Below are 20,935 nucleotides of genomic sequence, written 5' to 3' on the forward strand. Positions count from 1 at the left end.
CCACTACAGAGCCGCTAGTTTTAATATAGTCATGACATGAATGAGACCCGAACTCCCCTTTGCCCCTCCCCTGAGGCACCTTGGATCTTGGAGGGAGATGGGGGCACCAAGTTGGCTCTGGTACAATAGGGGCCAGTGTTGAGGTCAGCAATAAATAAGGGGTCACATTGTTTTCCCTGCTGGCAATCAGCAAGCCTTCCTTGAGGATTGAAATAACTTACATTTCTGGAGCAAGCAGCTGAGTAATTGAGAAAGAAGACTCTGTTCCTCTTTTCAAGAGAATCCATCTCTCTCTCTCCCACCCTGTATCTCACACACACTTCTCTCTACACCACCCCCCTCCCAAATCCTCAGTTGCTGTTCTTACTCTAATACGTAGAGCAAGCCTGCTCTACTCCCTCATTTCTCTCCTAAAGATGGTCTGGCTTAAGGGCTTGAAACGTGGATGTGAAAAGTATGTTGCTTCAAGGGCCACTCCAGTGGAAACAAAAACTTCGTGAGTAGGGAAATTTGGGCCCAAACATTTAAATAACCCATGTGACAGAGGCAACAGAGAAAGGCATCCTCTTCCACTCTCTTAATGCTATGGTTCTCATTTACATACAGGCTCCGAAGATTGTTCAAAGAACTTCACAAGCCCCAACGGGACCATCGAGTCCCCCGGGTTTCCCGAGAAGTACCCACACAACTTGGACTGCACCTTCACCATCCTGGCCAAACCCAAGATGGAGATCATCCTGCAGTTCCTGACCTTTGACCTGGAGCACGACCCTTTGCAGGTGGGAGAGGGAGACTGCAAATATGATTGGCTGGACATCTGGGATGGCATCCCCCATGGTGAGTGATGGCGCCATCACCAGGCACTTCTCGGTAGCTTCCCCTTTGCCTGCTAATTGCTTTAGGAGCAATAAAAAAGAGAGAGAGAACAAAGACTTTAAAGTTCCTCAGGGTTTCTCTATGACCCATGATGACTTTCTCTTCTTATCCTTCACCAAGGATGACTTCAGAGACATTGTAGAAAGGCAGTTTTCTCTCTTGGAGATATTTCTTTGGAGAGGGATAGGAGGAGACTGAGTAGATACTTGGATGAGGATGAGAAAACCTATAGGTAATGTTCTTTTCTGCTCCAAGTCATCAGGCTTGCCATAGAGAGTGACTCAGTGACCACCCACTATGCCCAAATAGGACTCTAGAGCCAGATTGACTAAGTTTGAATCCTGGCTCTCATATTAACAGCTCCGCAACCTTGGGCAAGTTCCTTAACCTCTCTGTGTCTTATCTGTATAAATAAGCTGCTATTATCATCACTATAATTACTGTAATTTTATTATCATTTATATAGTCATAGATGCATAAAAGGTGCATCCCCCAAGGCCAAGAGGAACCTCTACTTCTCAGGTGGAGACCAGCATAAGTCTTGGGTATATTTAGGATCAGCAAGGGAACCAATCTTTCACTGTTGTAGTCGTTTGTAGTCGTTCTAAGTATTTTGCACTGTAAGGAAGACTTGATGGCTAAGCAATTTCATTTCCTGAGAAAAGCATAAGATTTAGTCAGGAAACTTGGGTTGGAGTCCCAGCTCTGCTATTTCCTAGCTGTATGAACAAAGAAAAGTCACGTGCCCTCTCCAAACCTCAATTTCTTCTTCTGTAGAACAGACATTATAATGATACCTTTCCAGTCCATCTCCCAGGGCTGTGAAAACAGAATGAGCCCAGGTCAGTGAAAATACTTTTTAATGTGCAGGAAAAATATTAGCCGTTGTTCTTAAAACAAATCTCTGGTTGCTCTTTTATGCCAAGGCATCCAAAGTGATGCCCCATTGAATGACTTGCAGTTGTGGGAAGGGAGAATGTACGGCCAATGGGGTTTGACATTTCCATTTCTGTGACCTCTCTTTGTCCTGCATGTCCAGTCGGACCCCTGATTGGCAAGTACTGTGGGACCAAAACACCTTCTGAACTCCGTTCGGCCACTGGGATCCTCTCTCTGACCTTTCACACGGACATGGCAGTGGCCAAGGATGGCTTCTCTGCACGTTACTACCTGGTTCACCAAGAGCCGCTAGAGAGTGAGTTGGCTGGTTGGGAACCTCTGTCCTGTCCTCCCATCAGGGCTGTGAGGGTGTGTGGGGAAGAGAGGCTGACCTGCAAGAGAAGGAGATGGGAATTCTCCAGAATTTGCAGTGGCATCTGAGCTCAGGGCATGGGAGCTGTGTCCTCTTGCTAGGCAGAGATTAATGAAAATAGGATAAATGTCAACCTGGCTACTCATTTCTTTAAAGAAAAAGTACGTATACCAAGAACTAGTTATTCCCGTGGGATGTCGCAGGACCATCTCAAGGCTCAGAATGAGAGGGAGGTTAGTTAGGATGTTTATATCGAGTCCCCTCCTGTGCTAACATTTTTTGAGTCTGAGGCCATTTTGTTCCCTCTCCAAGCCTCAGTGACCATTGTCAAAAAACTGAGCCATTTTAAACCTCTCTCTATATACATATGTTTTGACATTAAACATCTCTGGCCCTGGCTAGAGTTTCTCTCACTAGGCTGGTACACTGCTTGGACTTTCAGTTCGTTCTTCTAATAAACACAGTTTTTTGAGCTTCTACTATGTGCAAACAGAGAAAGTATAACCCTGACCCCAGCAGTCATGGAACCTGCTGTCTTTGAACCCAGACCATCAGTCTCTTGCCCTGAGCTACATCTTTAAATCAGCTCCTCTTGGACATGTGCTTAAGATGTGCTGCCATTTTCACCAAGAAACCCAAATGATAACTTGAAGGACTAAAGGAACACTTTCAGGATGATTGGAGCTGGGCAAATCCTGCTATGGCTGTAGACAGCTTACCACATGCATACCTGCACACACGGCAGCCTGGCCGACTGATGGGTTTTGTTCTGGGTTTTGCTTTTGTTTTTTTCTTCAAAGAGCTCATGAAGATTGAGTGACAAGAAAACAGTATTGTGAGTTGCACCAAGTTCTGCAAATGACCAGTGCGGTCACAGAGCTACAGAGTAGGTTTGATACCTGAAAAAGATTGCTGGTCCTTATCTGACACATGCACACACAAATATTGACCAGTGTCTGTGGGATCCATAGGAAGGACAGCAATTAAACTGACAGCGCAAGGCCAGGGGAAGTGACTTCTGGGTCCATTTGCCCAGACAGGTGGTGCAGGGTAATACAGAGTGACACACTTTTGCTTACAGAGAGGTCTCCCAAAGACAGGTATTTATTGCTTTGTAACGTCTGTCTTCTGTGCCAGAACTCATGAGACAGTTGAGTGAAAGAAAGAAAGAAGCAAAAGTGCCTCCTGGGTGTTTATTAATAAAGCAGGCTTCCCACGATGTATCAGCCCACCCAAGTCTATCACACGTTTACCTGTATTTCAATAATAGTGCGTCTGGAAACTGTGAGCATCCGTAGCCTGTAGCACTAACAGTTCTTGTGCTTTAGATTGTATTTTTAATTTGTATGATGATTCTTATTTATCCACAGCCTGATATCTTTCAGGTCAAATTTAGTTCCTTTCAGACCCAGAGGGGTTGTCAATCTCCGTGACTTTGGCATAGTTGTTTTTAAGATGTGAGTGTATAATTAGGTCTTTAAGATGAGGGAGTGCCTGCAAGGACTCATCCCTAGAAGGGAGCAGCGTTCTGGGGGTCCCAGGGGTTTAAGGTGAAGAGACGTAACTCTGCCCTTGACCATTTCCATCCCCCAGACTTTCAGTGCAATGTCCCTCTGGGAATGGAGTCTGGCCGGATTGCTAATGAACAGATCAGTGCCTCATCTACCTACTCTGATGGGAGGTGGACACCTCACCAAAGCCGGCTCCATGGCGATGACAACGGCTGGACACCCAACTTGGATTCCAGCAAGGAGTATCTCCAGGTACTGACTCATATACCAGAGGGTGTGCAGAGTGTGTGTGCATTGGTGGGCAAGGGGGCTGGCTCCTTTGCTAGAGTGGACAAAGAACACAAAGAAAATAAACACAACATACTTGAGAACTTCTTTCATCCATCCATCCATCCATCCAAAGAAATGCATATTCCAGGCACAAATAGACTATACCAGGCACTGTGCTAAGTGCTGGGATAAAATAACAAGTAAGATGGACAATGCCTCTGCCCTTGTGAAGATTACCAGGCCTTGGAGAAGTTGCTTGGCTGGGAAGCTGTTTGCCCTTTCACTATAATTATCCAAGGAACTTCCATAAACAGTTACAGAGTGTCCTCATTCTTAGCATAGGGAGGCATCAGAGACTTAGGGGGCATTTTTCCTAAGGGCAGGCATGAGAAGCACGGCAGCTTCTCATGATCTTTGCTGTCCGGAGGGAGCCCTCCCAGGAGGGTTTTGCCTACAGCTATCAGGAGAGCACATGGGAAAATGTCACTACCAGGAGTGAAACTCCAGTTGCTCGGATGCCCTGCAGCATCTTTTCAGACTATTGTTTGCTTTCCTTCTTTCAAGACTTGCAGCTCCTGTTGAGTAATCCTCCCTTGCACTACACACTGGTCCAGCTCTCATCCCCAGGGAAGAGCAAGCTGCTAGTTCCATGCTAGAGCAATGACTGCTTTCATGACACACGGCAGACAGCCTCGAGACCCACTGTCCTAGCTCTGATGCGACACGGCGACCTCTACTCTGAGAGAAGGACGTCGCAGAGCAGACAACAGGAAAGGGAGAAAGACCACTTAGAAACTTCCAGGAGGTCCACAGAAGTTCTAACGCCCAACCCTAAGGCCATCTGTCACTATCTCTCCTCTGCTTCTCCAATAATGCTTTTCATCTTGCAGAGCTTCCAGAAAGTTCTCCTTTCTAGCCAGCATTCTGTTGATTGTAGTCCTTATTTTGGGTCCTAATCATATACTTTCTCTTATTGCTCTCCACCTGTTTATCATACACATATACAACATTGTGTACTCCTTTTGAATGCTTAATGATGCAGAGCACATACTAAGTAGTCAATAAATGCTTACTGAATCAAATTTTATCAGTGTCTGCTGGCTAAATTTTGATCACGCAGAGATTGCCACTAAGAAACACTGTGGTCAGCAAAGGAATAACATCCAGCAATTTCCAAATGTGCTTGGTGTTGTGGGAGGGGAAGTGCCTCAAAATGTTGGCCCTCCTCCTCATCGGGCAAAAGGTCAGGACTTGGTGCATAAGCTTAATTGCTTGGGCAGACTCTGCATGCCCTCTGACCCCTTGGTGACCTGAGCCACTAAATACACAATGGAGTGAGGAACTGAGGGGAGGGGAAACAGCTCCGAGCTGAGACTTTGGCAACTAGGGCATCGAAAGTGAATTGGCTTGAATTGGACTGGATCAGAGCGGAGTGGATTGGATTGGATTTAGCCATTGTTCCCTTAAACCAGCATCCACTTTCACTATCCAAGGCAGGTCGTGGTTTAGTAAGAAGGGGTCATAGTTCTAGATATTCAGTGATTCCTTTAAGATAAACATAATCCTGTCTGTTCAGATTTGCAAAAAAAAAAGAGAAAAGAAGAAAAAAAAATCAAGTTCCAACTTCAAAGGTGTCCAATGTAGTTCGAATATGTTGAGTTCAACTGTCCAGGGGACGCAAATGGATACAGATCACCAATACCTGTGAGCGAATCACAGACACGGGTTGTGAGCTAAGGATTACAATTGTGTCCTTTGAAGAAAAAGCCAGATGCAGCCCTGTGTCAAGAGAGACAAGGCCCCCTTCCTTCTCCGCCTGTCTTCCTCAGGTGGACCTCCGTTTTCTAACCGTGCTCACGGCCATCGCCACGCAGGGAGCGATTTCCAGGGAAACCCAGAATGGCTACTATGTCAAATCCTACAAGCTGGAAGTGAGCACTAATGGTGAAGACTGGATGGTGTACCGGCACGGCAAGAACCACAAGGTAAACCCATTTCCCCACCGCAGGGGCACGCCGGGGTGGGGCAGGAGGGCTGGCACAAGAAGGGCTGCAGAGCCACCCCACGCGGACAAGGAGGCCTTGTTCCCTGAGGCTCCAATAATTGATGGAGGCACCGGAGACGCTGGCCCTGCGAATATTCTTTATTACGCTAAAGTGATTGGAAAACACCGTTGTCTCTCCGACAGCCTTGCTGCTGTCACATCTTGCACAGCAGAGAGAGGAAGAGAGCTTGCAGGGTGCTCTCTGACTGCAAATGAAGGAGAAAGTGTGTTCCCTGTCTGAGTCTCCCCGTACAGGATTCATTGAGCACTTATGGCCTGAGTCCCTTGCACGCGCTGGGTTAAGAATCACAAAACGCCATGAAACTGCCGTTCGGGAGTTACCGAGGTCTGGGAGTGAAAGGGCACAGATCCTGAGAGGGAATCACAATGTCCCGAAGAAGAAAGAGGACAATAAATAACGAGGAGAAATTCGGTGTGTCGGGGATGGGATCTGAACTGGCATTCGTGTGGCAGCGAGGCGCTGAGTTCGCTCGGCTGGTGCCTTCAGTGTCTGGGGCCCTCGGAGGTGTGTCCGCATGGGTGATGTGGGGCTTTTGTTGTACATGTGGATGAATGTCTGGCACTCCACTTTCCTAAGACACGTGGCGCTCTGGCGGTGAACAGGCCCGCAGCTGGCACCCGCGAGGTACATACTGGGTGTGAAGTAGACTCAGCATATAGGGGGCTTATTGGAAACGGCTGGTGGTCTCACGTGGGCAGGGCGAGAACTCCGTTCGTTGTGGGTTGGCTCTCGGGTCCCAGAGGAGAGCGCTCATCCTTCCCAGTGGAATCGGGAACTGAGGGAAAGGGTCTCTCCTCTTCCTGCCACAGTCCCAGCAGCCCCCTGGTCGGTCAGGTGTGACCTGATTATCAAAAGGCGACACGGGTGGTCCAACCTGGAGAAGCCAAAGGTCTTTTCCAAACAGGGCCCCCTTGGCTCCTGTCACTGCCCCAAGGCAGCTTGCTGTTGCTGGTGCAACTGGAAACCTTGGACCCAGAAAATCCTAAACTATAACGTTGGCACTGTTTCACTCGGGAAATATGAGTTTTTAAAGGAGTGGATTTTTAAAAATTAAGATCGCCATAGTAACATGGCAGCATTCATCTGAAATCATGGCTTCTAGATATTACCAGGTGTCTCTCTCTCTCTCTCTCATACACACACACACACACACACACCCACACACCCCATTTCACAGATAAAGTGAGAGACTTAGCAATTGAAAGACTTCCCCATCTTGACGAGTTGAGCCAGGTCTGGTTTCTCATTGCCTGCCTTTGTTTCAGGAAGAGTTACCAAATGTCACTTGGACATGGCAAGCCAGAGTCTGGCATGGGTTGCTGGGAGCACCCTGGACTGAGTCCTCATCCCAGCCTGCTCTTTTTCATACCCTTTCTCTCCAGCCTCCCTTTTCAGTAAGAAACTGGTAGAACCCAGAAGGTCAGCCAGGCAGGCGAGGGCCAGCAGCTGGGTCGGGGTGGGTACAGGGGAGGGGGAAGAGATTCCCCCAACCTTCTCCCTGTCTAGACTCAATGACTAAGCAGCACTGGCCAGAGGGATACTGTAGCATAAGCCAATTTTAAAAGCGTGCAGATGGACCGGGATGCTATTTAAAACACCATTTGTAGGAAATCTGCTTTTGGAAATACCTTAGCACTGCACATTTTGATAGAATGCTGTCCTCCCTGGCTTTGTCCCTGGTATTCGTTCTGCAGGGAAGATATTCCTGCGGATGGAATTTAGCTTTCTGGGTTCCTTTAGAACCATTCTTCTCAACTTCTTCATATCAGATACATCCTCCTCTCTTTTTTTTCTCTCTCTCTCTCTCTCTCCTTTGCCCCCTCTTCTCACCTGTGGCTAAATTTCTTTCCCTAGGAGCCAGGGGGTAATTTCATTTTTGTTTTGTTGTTGTTGTTGTTTGGCTTTTTAGTGAATCAGTCCTGCCCACATAAAGGACGCTGGGGCAGAGGAAAAGCCCTTTCTGTCCCCATTAGAAATTCATTCTCTTGGTCCCTAGAAGGAGGCAGGAGAATGGAAAGCCTGACAATTAAGCATCGCCCACTCCCCCTGCTCCCTCGTCCCCGCCTCGGGTGTGGCAGGCAAGCTAGGAGACCTGCCAGATTCTCGCCTCCAGGGGTGATCTCTGCTGCTCCTTCATTAGCAGATCTACGCCGGCCGACTGTATTTCATGTGCAGATTCCGCACCGTTCATGGTGCGTCAGCGCGGCGCTCTGGCTGTTCGGGTTGAAATAGTTGAGTGAACCGTGCCAAATAGATTTGTCAAGTCTGCTGCAGTTTGATTCGATGCCATGAACGGGAGGCGGGGTGAGGAGGGGACTTGGGGGCAGTGCGGGGAGAGGCTTCGTCTACGCCCCCGGGCGCTACCGCTGAGCTTCTCTTTGTAGCTGCGGGATGGTGGGCGCTGTGCTCATGGTGCTAAGTGGTGGGCTTGAAAGCAGAATTCAGCCAGCAGGACCTGCGAGCAAAGCACCGCAGAGGTGGAGGCAACAGGCTGCTCTACTCCGTGGGGCAGGGGGAGGGTTTGCGGACGCGAACCAGGGCACAGGGTGTGAGGAGGGGACGGTGATGTTTGGGGCAGAAATGTGGGAACTTGATTCCAATCCCCTGGTCACTGTCAACACCAGTGCGGTATACCAAAGACCAGGGAATTGGGGAAGTCAGAGAAAAACAAGATTCATTAGCACTCAGGGTAGTGGAGGATGGCTGTGATAGTCCCTTGCAAAACAGTATTTACAGTTTGGACCCAGACTGGGCTGAGGCAAGGCCTGAGCCTATGGGGGGAAGACTTCCTCGTGGCCGGGAAGCAAGGACGACGGAGAAACTCTTCTGCAGTCTCCCACAGCCTGTGAGCGGCCTCTTCTTAGTCTCTTTCCATCCACCAGGTAACGGTGAGGCTGCTGATGAGAAAGGCATTACACTGTGGCCGGGAGCGTTGCAAACGTCCTCCTGGCAAAACACAGCCCAGTTGCGCAGCCCACGTGTACAGCACATCCCCAAATCCTCGTCCAGCTCCACGTGCCATAAAAAACGGAACCTATGATTTTCCTTTGGGGGGACCCTCCTGACGTGTATTTATGGAGTAACCACAAGGCAGAGAGCTCTTCTGCCTGTCAGAGGCCACAGCCAGTCTACACGCTCCCTTAGATTATACAAACTGCTTCACATAGATTTCTTCAGAAACCACAAGCATAAAACTACTGCTTTGGTTTCACCAGCTGTATTAATAACACCCCAAACATAGACAGAGTGTTGTAAATACAATAGTAGAAGGTTCGTGTATGTGTCTATAATTATAGGCACAATTATGAACACACGAACCAAGGGAGGGGCGTGGAGAAAGATGGGAGGAGCTGGAAGGCACGAGGCCTTGGCCAAGATCCTGCTCACCTCTGAGATGCTGCTTCCGTGAGTCTGCACTGGAGGCAGTGGGGCTGAGGCTGGGGTCCGGGCAGGAGGATAGAGGCCATGCCCTTATATGTCTAGGCAAAAGCCCTTGATTTCACTTCTCCTTTATTCGGTAAACATGGGCATCTTTCTTGCTGACACTGCTCTGGTTACCTTGCTCTTAGTCACGGTGTTGCTAGGCTGTTCTGACGTATTTGGAAGAAATCCCGGCTAAAAGAAAGAGTCTGTCGGATGCTACGTGTATCCTGATGGCCAGATTGAGGATGGGAGGGTGAGGGCGGGGATCAGGTAAGGTTTGGGTCCAAGAGTTTTCAGAATTACCCTGTAATGAGTAACAGAAATGCACTAAGCTCATCCTATTAATGTAATGATGACTTCCAAGGGGCTTGGAGAACCCTCAGGCACCGGCCCATTTGCTTCAGAGTTTAACAGTGTTTCAGACTGTGGAATTGAAGCTCTCAAGGCAAAGTCATTTGCCCCAGGGACACGGGGAACCGTGGAGTCCCTTGGAAGGCACCGGTCACCAGGCTTTGACTTCAGGCCAGTGTTTCCATCACCTGATCCAGGTCTGGCTCACCATCTTGCATCCAGAGGGAAATTGGCTTCCTCGATGTTCCGTCCACGGGTCGAGAGGGGTGCATATTCACGGAGATCTGAAGTCAACTCGTGCTTGAAGGTCATGGCTCCAAGCGCGGGGCTCAGCATTTTGGATTTTGGGCCCCATCATAGAATCCTGAGATGCAGGGTTGAATGAAGTTGCTTTGCGTTTGATTTGGCCACATCCCTTCAGAACAAATAAGCCCCCGCTTCAAAAATCCTCTGTACTACATTTATTTTCCAAATTAAAATGAATCGTTGTGAGAGCCATTTGAGAATTTAAAACCCTCTGTGAAATTATCAGAGACTTAAGAGGAGAGAGAGTGGTGTCATAAAACCACACCCCCCAAATCAGTCAGCTAACGGTTAGAACCATGCGGCGTCTTTTTGTAGATCTTCTTGGATGATGCACTACGTGACCTTGGAAATTTCTCTTCACAGCTCCGTGCCTCAGTGTTTCCGCCTGCCCTAATGGAATGGTGCTGTAGCTACTGTTGGCAAAGCACTCTGGGATCCGTGGATGGAAGGCTCTCTGCAGATATAACTAATGTATTAGACCCGCAGAGCTCTTCTTGAACAGAAGGAAGTTATCAATTTAAAAAGTAACAAGGGATATCCCATGGGATATTTACTGCCTCCTTTAAAATCATAGGTCTGGAAGGAACCCAATGAGTCATCCAGACTTCTCCCTGCATCTGATGGGGCCTGTACTTGAGCTGCCTCAGATTAACGGTACCCCTCATTCTTCAGTTAGGAGTGCAATTATTCCTCCAATGAAAATTTTTAGGTTTTCAAAAAATACCTTTTTTTTAAGCCTCCTGGTGGATGACTGGCTCTTCCTTTTCCTTTTTTCTTTTTTTTTTTTTTTTTATAAATACATATACTCAAGGATGCTTGCTCATTGCTTTGTTTCTTTTTTTTTTTAATTTTTATTTATTTATTTATTTATTTTTGGCTGTGTTGGGTCTTCGTTTCTGTGCGAGGGCTTCCTCTAGTTGCGGTGAGCGGGGGCCACTCTTCATCGCGGTGCGCGGGCCTCTCACTATCGCGGCCTCTCTTGTTGCGGAGCACAGGGTCCAGACGCGCAGGCTCAGTAGTTGTGGCGCACGGGCTTAGTTGCTCCGCGGCATGTGGGATCTTCCCAGACCAGGGCTCGAACCCGTGTCCCCTGCATTGGCAGGCAGACTCTCAACCACTGCGCCACCAGGGAAGCCCCTTCCTTTTCCTTTTTATTGTAATAATTTTGTTTACTGTATATAAGATTAAGACAGTGACTCAAACCATCAGCTAGCAATGGGCATCAGACTTTAGAAGTCATGGATATGATTGCGTCGTCTAGGGCTATATATGTTTAGAAGAGGGCTGATGACCTTTTCAAATTCAAGTCCCCCCAGTTTATCTGTCCCCCTCAGTTATAACCAAGAATAATCCAGGGCTCTCGGTAATTAAGTTTGTCCCTTATCCATTTGCCATGGGATGAGCTCAGACCTTTAGCCTCTCCGCTTAGGAAGCTCCAGGGAAATTTTCATTATACACAAGCTTGGAACCTTTTCTCCATCAGGCTCCCATGGCTGGCTTCACCCAACTCCCATGGGTGCTGAATTGTCTCCGGGAGCTGAGGCCAGCCTCCCTGGTGCTCACAGCCTTGATGCTAAATTCCTCGTGCTTCCCAGGCCCCACTGTGCGTAGGGGCCAGTGGGACAGAGCAGATAGCAGGGGATGTGGAACGGCGCCGTGATTTTGCTTGGGCTGCGAAAACACGCGCTTTGCCCTAACCTCAGCACCCCTAGATGAGCAGTGGGGTGAACACCTCTCCAGGTGGATTGTCAGGTTCTTTGCCATCGCCGGTTCCCTGCTCTGTGCTCTCCTGCGATTTCACCCGGAAAAGGAGTGCAGGTGGCAGGTAGACTCAGCAGCCTCATTCCCTGTACCTTTTCTGCTCTCTTTTCCCCACCTGGAAGTTAAAGGTGCCTCCTTAAATGATGTGGCGGTGTCTTTGTAGGCGTTTTTCAGCGTGGAGGCCCTTCCCACCCAGGTAGAATGTCTGTTTCTGCCCCACCTTCCCAGGAGGACTTCCGGCCCCTCGTTGCTCTGATGCTCCACTCTCTCCCACTCCATCTCTCCTTCAGCCCCAAATCCCGGAGCTGCCCTCCTCTCCTCTCCTCCCTCGTGCTTTCCTGTCTCAAATCCTGAAACCCTAATCCTGTTAGTATGCTGTGTTCCAGGGCTCAGTGTCTCATGGGGGTAACATAATCCCGCAGTAAATCTAACGGGCCCCGCCAGGCTCACACAGATGGGGGTGTGCACATCCCACCCACCTCAGCCCCCAGCCCCAGAAAGAAAGCGGTCTCCCCTGCCCTGCACCCCACGACCAGCTCCTGCTCCTCTATCTCCTCCCTCACATCAGCAAAACTGCTTGATGACAAAAACAGCCCTGAAGTAAAGGAGGAGGAGACAGGAGGGCATCGTGGTCATAAACGAGCATTTGGTGGTTAGGGAATTTCTTTGCCCTACCTGCATCCCTTCCCTCCCTTAAATTCTCTCTGTCTCTCTCTCTCTCTCTGTCTCTCATCTCTCATATGTATATATATATATATATTTATACATGAGAGAGACATCCTTTCTGATTCTGTATCTGGCTAAGTTCCCACATTCACTAGAATAAAAGCAGCTTTAAAAAAATTTTATAGTCTTTAAGGAAGAGTTTTAAGAGAGAAATGTCAGGACCATGATTTACAAACAGGAAAAAAAAGGTCCATTACCGTAGCATCATTTCCCGAGCGCAGCATTCACCCTCACCCACACCCTTGCCTGTTTGGTGCAACAAATTAATTAAACAGGATGGCATTCATTGATGGACAATGTATGTCTACGTGTAGCCCCGACGGCTGGTTTTAGAGAAAATGCAAGGGAAGGAGGTGGGAGTGGGAGGGCTGGCCGTAGGTTCTGCAGTGAGGATGAGTCGGTACCATTGTTTCTGAGACAGATTTTTTAAATGCGCTCCTGGTTTCCCCCATCTCTGCCCTCGACTCCTGTCATCTCTCTTCTCTGCCTGCTTTGTTCTCCTCCTTCAGTGTCTGTGCCAAGGAGATTGAAAAGGAGAACTTTGGATGCAACGCAACATGTATTAGTGGAGAGAAATATTTATTCTTAAAAAAAGGAAGAAGAAGAAGATCTCCTGCATGGTTTCTACCTCAGGGCTCCAACACTGTGTTTGTTGTCTTTGAAAGATTTCCTGCTTTCTGTGCAATCCCTGGAGCTGGCCACGTTCAGATATTTACAGCAAAATAGAAATAAACTACAGGTCACAGCATAGGGAATGAAGAGACGGGCATGCGCAGATGCAATACTGAAGCCCCATCAGGAAGGGGGCTATGCACAGAATGAGGGCCTGCCTCGTGGCGGGAGGTTAGACAGCCAGGAACGCTGTGAGCCTGCACCGTGTCCTTCCACCAAGGAGCTCAAAGACTTTGACGGACACGGAGCATCTACACTGGCCTGGGCACCCGGATGTTGATGGCAGAGATGAGCGGTGTATGGGAGAGGGATGTAGGGCTGGCAGAGGATCCCCCCCGCATAGAGGCCTCCAAGGTAGGCCGTGAAACGCTCACTGTTCTCAGCAGTGCCTGAGTCACTGCATACTCTTCAAAGAGGACTTTGGGAGGGGTCAGCAGGGAGACGTGGTGTGACTAGAAATGGGGTGAAAGACAGAGAAAAGATGACCTCAGTGATGCTTTCTGGCTAGATGTTTCTTATTAGAGTTTATATATTATTTTCTTTAATTTGTTTTTTACATAGTATTATAGTCCCTGCCTTACGAGCTCACAGGAGTGGTCAAAACATGTTGATTTTCTTTTTCTGGGGGGAGAAGATTGGGGGGGGGGCGGTGAAGTTGTAGATAATAACCAAATTGGGATATTGGAAAGCAGCCAATTTGACTGGCAGAGCCCCCCCCCTCCACCCTGAGGTGCAAATCAGAAAATCCATGAGGTGCTGCTGGTTTCTGATTCTGTCTTACTGAAAATAAACCAAAGGTCTCAGGAATCAATTGGAAAGTGTTGGATTATGTTCAGAATTCAGCAAGGCACCAAATGGATTATCCAAACCACTTCGTGTCCTGAATTGTTTTTTAAACTTGGTTTATAGAAGTGCACTTGAAGAAATCTTTATGTTCAACATAGCTTCATATATATATATATATATATATGTATGTATTAGTAATTACAACATAATCAGTGCTATCCCCACCTCTTAAGAAGGTTAGGGTCACTTTGAACACACCTCTGGTTTTCCTTTGGGCAAGAAAGCAACCATATTAACATTTCTCTTTTAGAGTTAACAAAAATGTATACCATCTGTGACATCCAGCTTTTAAAGCAGATGTTAAAATGTGATCACCACGTTTGATATACGTCTATCTGGGTATGCCATATGCTGACAAGCCACTGAGTTTTCTCAGCAATATGGACTCCTCACTGCAAAGTTACGGCCTGAAAATTCCTGGCCTTGAGACGAGACTTGAGAGTCTGTGGCTTTCAGAACTTGAACTTCCCCAGTTGAACAAAGACCTATTTATTGCTTGTGACGTGGTTTCCAGTCCAATATCTGTCCTGGGTATCGTGCAGGCACTGGAGCCAGCAGGGAGGGCTGGTAGAGTTGAGTGTCTACCTGCAAGCGTGTTATCGACTTTATTTTCCTGAAGGAGAAATCAAGGTATCTGAGGTTTATTGATTGGCCTGCAGTGATTCAGTGAGTCGGAAGGGAATAGGGAGTAAAACCAATTCCCTGGTATCATCTCCCAAGCGCACAACCCCTTACCTTGCAATGCCAACACTGGAAGCCAAGGGTCCATCTCAGAGAATTTGATCAGAAAACATATGAAGGGTGATTCTGAAACCACAGAAGCATTGAAAAAGTCATAAAGATGTATAATGTATGATAGCATTTACCAGCTATAAATAGGGCAGTGCAGGGAGAAAATATAGAGACCTTGGAAATCCACTGGGTCAGGAGAAATAGAAACTGCTTAATATTTCATTAAAAATGGATCTTCTTAAATTGCACTTTGATATCTTTGGGCCAAAGATGATATGTCAGAACTAAGGTGTTGTTATTTATTACTCTTCGTTATTAATCATTTGAACTGTTATTGAACTAAAACATCAACAAGATATATTCTCCCTCTGAGTGGGGCAGTCACCATGTGTTCTGGGCACTGTTTGAAGTATATGAAAATCCACATCACTTGTCCACAAAAGCACTTAGGCTACAAGGGACAAGGGTAACTAAAATGCCATGCTAGAAAGTGGACACTTCCGGGGCAGTTCTAAATGAGAAACTCTTGTGAAGAAAGCCTTAGAATCTGGGGGCCAGAGCGGACCTTACAAATCAGCTCATACAATCCTCTCATTTAATGGAGGAGGAAATTGGGGCCTGGGAGAGGTAGAGATATTTGCCCACACCTAGGAGCTAATTAACAGCAGAGTCTGGCTCCTGGTTCAGTGGTGTTTGGACTTTTTTTTCCCACTACACCCACCTCAGAGTGAGAGGTATACAAAAAGTTTACTAAAATAAGATGGTATTCCTTCAGCCAAGGGTCCAGAGAGTGGAAGGCAGATATGAGAACAAGGTCAAGAGCAAACAAGACACCCAGAAGGACCTAGGCTTGGAAACAGGAAGGATAATTTGAGGTCACATTGAAAGAGGCTTCATTTGGTTCCAGGGGTGGGAGAAGAGTGAGCAAAACTGAATAGCAGAATGAAGGTCAATTTGAGCACCAGGTAGATGTCCGCAGGGACATAAAACATGTGCCTGCCTCCCTTTCTGGCTGATGCCATTGTAGACAGAGATCCAGGGTCTCACCCAAGCCTGTGGCCACACGCATCCATGGGAAGACCAGCCCCTCCCCAGGCGTGTACCCACACGTGTGTGCCCCCCGTGCCCGCAGTCAGCCAGCCTTCCCAAGGCAGTCCACAGACAAAGTCATTTCCTTACTGAGGAAGGAAAGGAAAGGTTTCTTGGCATTGTCTGCCAAGGCTGAGAAATGAAGGGGTCAGATGAGATAAAATTGGATATTAAAAACACGAGACGTGCTGTGTTTCTAAACGGTACCAGCGTGGTGTGTACGCTGTGGATTAGCAGCTGTGTGAAAGTTCAGATCCACTCAACACTCCAATTATATATTCACGTGGAGAATCAAGCCCCCGCCCCTGCCCCCCGCTTACAAACTCCTTAGCACCTCCTGCTGGAGGTCACATACAGCCACCGTCACCATCCTCAGGGAGTAGGCCAGTGGGGACCCACCACTGCTCACAGCACCCTTCGGAAATAAGCAGAGGGTTGCATTTGCTTCTTCCCTGCCAAAGCAAAACAAAACAGAACAAAGAGCCTCTGCCTCACGCCGAATTCTAGGAGAACCGGTTAATCTCTTTCCCTTGGATTCAGTCCCTCCATTCCTCTCCTCAGAGCTTCAGAGGAAGCCAAGGAATGGGCATGGCGAGGCTTAGGTCGTGCTGGGCCCTGGGCCCTCCTTCCAGTGGTCCCTCCCCAGATTAGATCACAGAGGTTCAGGCGCCTCTCTCTTCCCTTAGGCCTTCTCCCAGGTGTCTGGAACTGACCCTCTTTCCTTCTGCTTTTGTGGCCCTTCTTCCTCCTTCGCTTTGTCCTCAATCACTATGCAGGAAGCAGCCAGTCCGAAGCTGGGAGAGATGGGTGGGCAAGCGGTCCCGCCTCGGTGCTCCCTGAAGTCAGCCGGGCAGCAGAGGAGGAAACTGGTGGACAGGGACCAGGGCAGAGGCTCCCCAGGGGAGGAGAAGGGACAGCAAGACTGGTGCGGGAGCTGCCCTGGAATCAGTGGGCTCGACACCAGGAGCAAGGGCTTTCAACTGAATGCCGTGGTCCAGGGAGAACTTGTTTCCTCCTCTCCCTTCCTCTGTTTCTCTTAAACAGGCCACTTCCCCTCATTTGGCAAAAGGTATGATGGCTCTTAGCCTTCCCCCCACCATCAGTGGGGCGCTCTTAACAGCTCTAACTTTTGACCTTAATACGTGGGAAATATAGAAGGTTCAAGGTTGCCAAATGGCAGAGTTCCTGATTACAGTTCCTAAGGAAGCAAGGACCGCGTTGTTAATTAGCTCTAAGCTTCTGTGCTGCTCTTCACTATTACTCGGATCATTCTACGTTGGGATTAGAAACACCCTGGGAGCAAGCACGTCACTGAACAGCAGCTCTACTTCCGTTCCACCCATGCTTGGGGACCTTCAGGGCTCCGTGACTCCTAGCCACCAACATAAACACTGCAGATGTAGAAGAGATGAGAGTCAAGGGAGAAAACCACAAGCCTGAAGTCTAAAAACATGGCAAGGGCTTGAGATCTGGACAGACATCTCTGAGCCTCAGTTTTTTCATCAATAAAGTGGAAATAATAGTACTTACTTCCCGGGATGTTGTAGACCTAATTAATTATGTTTACACAGTGTCTGGCTCAATGAGATTCCAGTATACCAGTTTCCCCATTCCCCTTGTCCCAGGCCTGTCAGTGCCCAAACAGCTCGCATGTTATAGGTGCCGTGAGCTGAAGGAGCTGGTCCCCCTGCCCAGGAGAAATTGCTAGTTGTTGCAGAGTTGGCTGTGAGTGGACTTACAGTCACTTGGTTGTTAAGAGCTATGACAGGTATGATCTAGAAGTGATGGTTAGTTGGTCCTTCCCTTCACTCTTATCCGGGGAAACCAAGAGAAACTTCCATATACTTGTTCCAGCTACTCTTTTTCCTTTTTTAATGGAGAACACAAAAAAAGCACAAGGTCCATATGGCAGTTATTGATTTGGACCATCTGGTAAGCTAGGACTTGCTCCTACCATGTTGGATTAGAAGCCACTCTGGAAAGCCTTTCCTCCCATAAGAGATGCATTGGTCAGATGGGGACAGGGATGGATTTCATTACAGGGCAGGGACTACAGTGAGAGAAAGCCAGAGCAGGACTCCGACGGTCTGTCTGCAACCCTGACCCTACAACAAAGACCAGAAAGAACCAAGAAAGTGTTGATTGACACAGGGGCACCGGGGGTCGACAGTGCTTCCACCCTCTCACCCATCCATGGAGCAGGGAGACCTCTAAGGAACTAACAGAAACAATTGTGAAGCACTTTCTGATTATAAAATACCCTGGAAATCTTTCTATAGGCCTGAAACCGGAGGAAAAGGGAAAGTCAAGTTCAAGCTAGTGAGAGAGGTCCACAACCCTAAAAGATGACATTGTCGCCCCATTGTTAAAGGATATTCTACTTTCATTTTCCTCTCTCTCTCTCTCTCTCTCTCTCTCTTTCGACTTCTGAAAGTGTTTTCCTTTCATGGTGCCTTCCTCTGCTGGCCCTCAGGCCCAGAGGCAAAATTTTCCTTCCCTCCAAAAGTTTTTGTGAAGACCATGTATTGTTTTCAACTTAGAGCAGTGTGAGAAATTAAATATTTTTCATGGTGTTTCTAAAACAGCACCAGACAACAAACCCACTGATTATTTCTAAGCTTAAGGGAAATGAAATTGAACAGACCTTTCCCTCTCCGTCAAAGACTGCGTGGCTCACCTACACACTGGGATTTCTATAACATGGATTCGTGTGTGATATTACAGGTCTTCCAAGCCAACAACGATGCCACGGAAGTGGTTCTGAACAAGCTGCACTCACCGCTGCTGACACGCTTCGTCAGGGTCCGTCCACAGACCTGGCACTCGGGCATCGCCCTCCGCCTGGAGCTCTTCGGCTGCCGGGTCACAGGTGAAGTGGGGCTCCTGTGAGGTTGGGGAGCTCTGCGCCCCCTTCCAGCCCTCTGCAAACGGCTTGATTGCACCACGTGACCTTAACAGAAGGCTGGCTTTTACCTGTAACTCCCTGTATGGGTATTGAATGCACACTGACTCTAGACCCTGCCTTGCCGGCTACCGTTTCTTCACGCACGCTCCACTCACTCATTCGCTGCACAGATACTTACGGAAGGCCCACTGTGTGCCAGGCCACACATTGGGAGCTGGAAGTGAATAAGAGAAGGGAACCAGCAGATGGGGTATCTGACATGCTGGAACTTTCAGGCGGGTGGGCAAGATAGATAATAAACAAATGTAAGTACAGGGGTAATTATACACTAAGATGCGTGTGTGAAGGAAAAGGACAGGAGGCTCTGAGAGTGAGTGAGGGGACCTCATTGAGTGTTGATTGAAAGTCTGGGGACAGCCTTTCTGAGGATGTGACACTTAAACTCGGGGATGAGTAAAGGGTAGTCTGATGGTGACTGAGGGGAAGAGCATTTTGGGTAGAGGGAACAGCATGTTCCAGGATGCTGGCAGGATGCAAGGCAGTAAAGAGCTGTGGTAACACATGTGAAATTAAGATCTGGTCCCAGGAAGGGTTCCATCTAGTTGGGGAAATAATCCCCCAGGTAACAATTCAATGCTCAGCTGAGCTCCCCTGCACTCACCACCCCTAAGAGGGTCAGTGGGGAGTGTGTCACCAAGGATGTGAGAGTCCTTGGCTAACAACATGAGACACTCAGCCATGCCAGGCACCATGCTGAGGGCTTTTATATTGTAACTAACAGAATCCACGCAACAACCCCCAAGAGGTAAGTACTGCTATTAGCCCTCCTTTAGGCTTAGGGAAACTGAGGCACAGAACACTTCAATTATTTTCCCAAAGTCACGCAACTAGTAAGTGACAAAGCAAATGTGAATCCAGGCAGTCTGGTGCCCAGCCGGGCTCGTAACCACAGTGCTATCCCACCTTGAAATGCAAAGAAATCAGTGCTGACTTAAAAGTGTTTGATAGTCAGGTCCTTTGACAGTTCCCTACTGATTGGGGGTGGTTCCAGTTAGTAGGGTACCAGCATGACCTCTTGTATCTTCCTCCCTCTCCGCAGATGCCCCCTGCTCCGACATGCTGGGGATGCTCTCAGGCCTCATTGCTGACTCCCAGATCTCTGCTTCCTCCACCCGCGAGTACCTCTGGAGCCCCAGTGCTGCCCGCCTGGTCAGCAGCCGCTCAGGCTGGTTCCCTCGGATCCCTCAGGCCCAGCCGGGCGAGGAGTGGCTCCAGGTAGACCTGGGAGCGCCCAAGACCGTGAAAGGCGTCATCATCCAGGGGGCCCGCGGAGGAGATAGCATCACTGCCGTGGAAGCCAGGGCATTTGTGCGCAAATTCAAAGTCTCCTACAGCCTAAATGGCAAAGACTGGGAGCACATCCAGGACCCCAGGACCCAGCAGCCGAAGGTAGGATGTTCCCGGAGGACTCCCTAACCTTGCCCCAAACAGGGAGGTTGATTTGGGGGATGTTGATTTCCCATCTAGACGGTCATCACCAACCCCTGCCAGTCAAACAGATATGAACTGAGAGATTACTTTGTGCCAGGCCCTCTGCTAAATGCCTTATTTTAACCTTTACAACATCTCTAGAAGGTAGGTCCTTTCGTCCCTCCCATTTTAGAGATAACAAAACTGAGGCTTGATGTCATGCCAGGGTCATTCAGTACCTGTGGTAGAGCCATGATTCAGACACGAGTCTCACTCCAGAGCCCAAACGCCTAACCACTACTCAACACTGCCTTTCTAGTGTCTTGGACACTCTTTCTACCCTCTTTCAGGTAAAGTGTCCTTGGAACTGGCCAGCCATCCAAAGGGAATGTGGTTTTTGGAGGCTCAACTATAGAAACTAGTGAATTACTTCCAAAAACAACTGTGTTTTTCTGAGTGTTGCTGCACTCCTTTGTATTTTCCTGGGCTTGACTGCTTAGATCTTTCTTGCCCCTCACACAGAGGCTGGGAAGAGGCAAGAGAAACTAACACCAGGCCAAAGTGCAGGCCAGTGTAATACCCCCTCCTGCCATCGGAGGAGTGAAGGTCAGCCCTCAACGAGGGGCACCGAGGAGCCCCAGGAAAGGGAGAGGACATCACACCCCTGTCCGTCTCCAGG

General features: G+C 48.5%; 1 protein-coding gene across 3 annotated transcripts in view; it reads left to right on the top strand.

Annotated features, from left to right (window-relative positions):
• Nucleotides 1–20,935, top strand: part of NRP2 (neuropilin 2) — a 114,257-nt gene that overhangs the window by 40,698 nt on the left and 52,624 nt on the right. For all 3 annotated transcript variants that reach the window (XM_036857708.1, XM_036857709.1, XM_036857711.1), the window contains exons 4-9: nt 607–837; nt 1,916–2,071; nt 3,722–3,891; nt 5,739–5,894; nt 18,606–18,750; nt 19,886–20,235. In XM_036857708.1, coding sequence (XP_036713603.1) covers nt 607–837; nt 1,916–2,071; nt 3,722–3,891; nt 5,739–5,894; nt 18,606–18,750; nt 19,886–20,235 — 1,208 coding nt within the window. The remainder of the gene's footprint in view (nt 1–606; nt 838–1,915; nt 2,072–3,721; nt 3,892–5,738; nt 5,895–18,605; nt 18,751–19,885; nt 20,236–20,935) is intronic.

The sequence above is a fragment of the Balaenoptera musculus genome, chromosome 7 (assembly GCF_009873245.2).
Source record: "Balaenoptera musculus isolate JJ_BM4_2016_0621 chromosome 7, mBalMus1.pri.v3, whole genome shotgun sequence".
In the NCBI taxonomy this organism is placed as follows: Eukaryota; Metazoa; Chordata; class Mammalia; order Artiodactyla; family Balaenopteridae; genus Balaenoptera; species Balaenoptera musculus.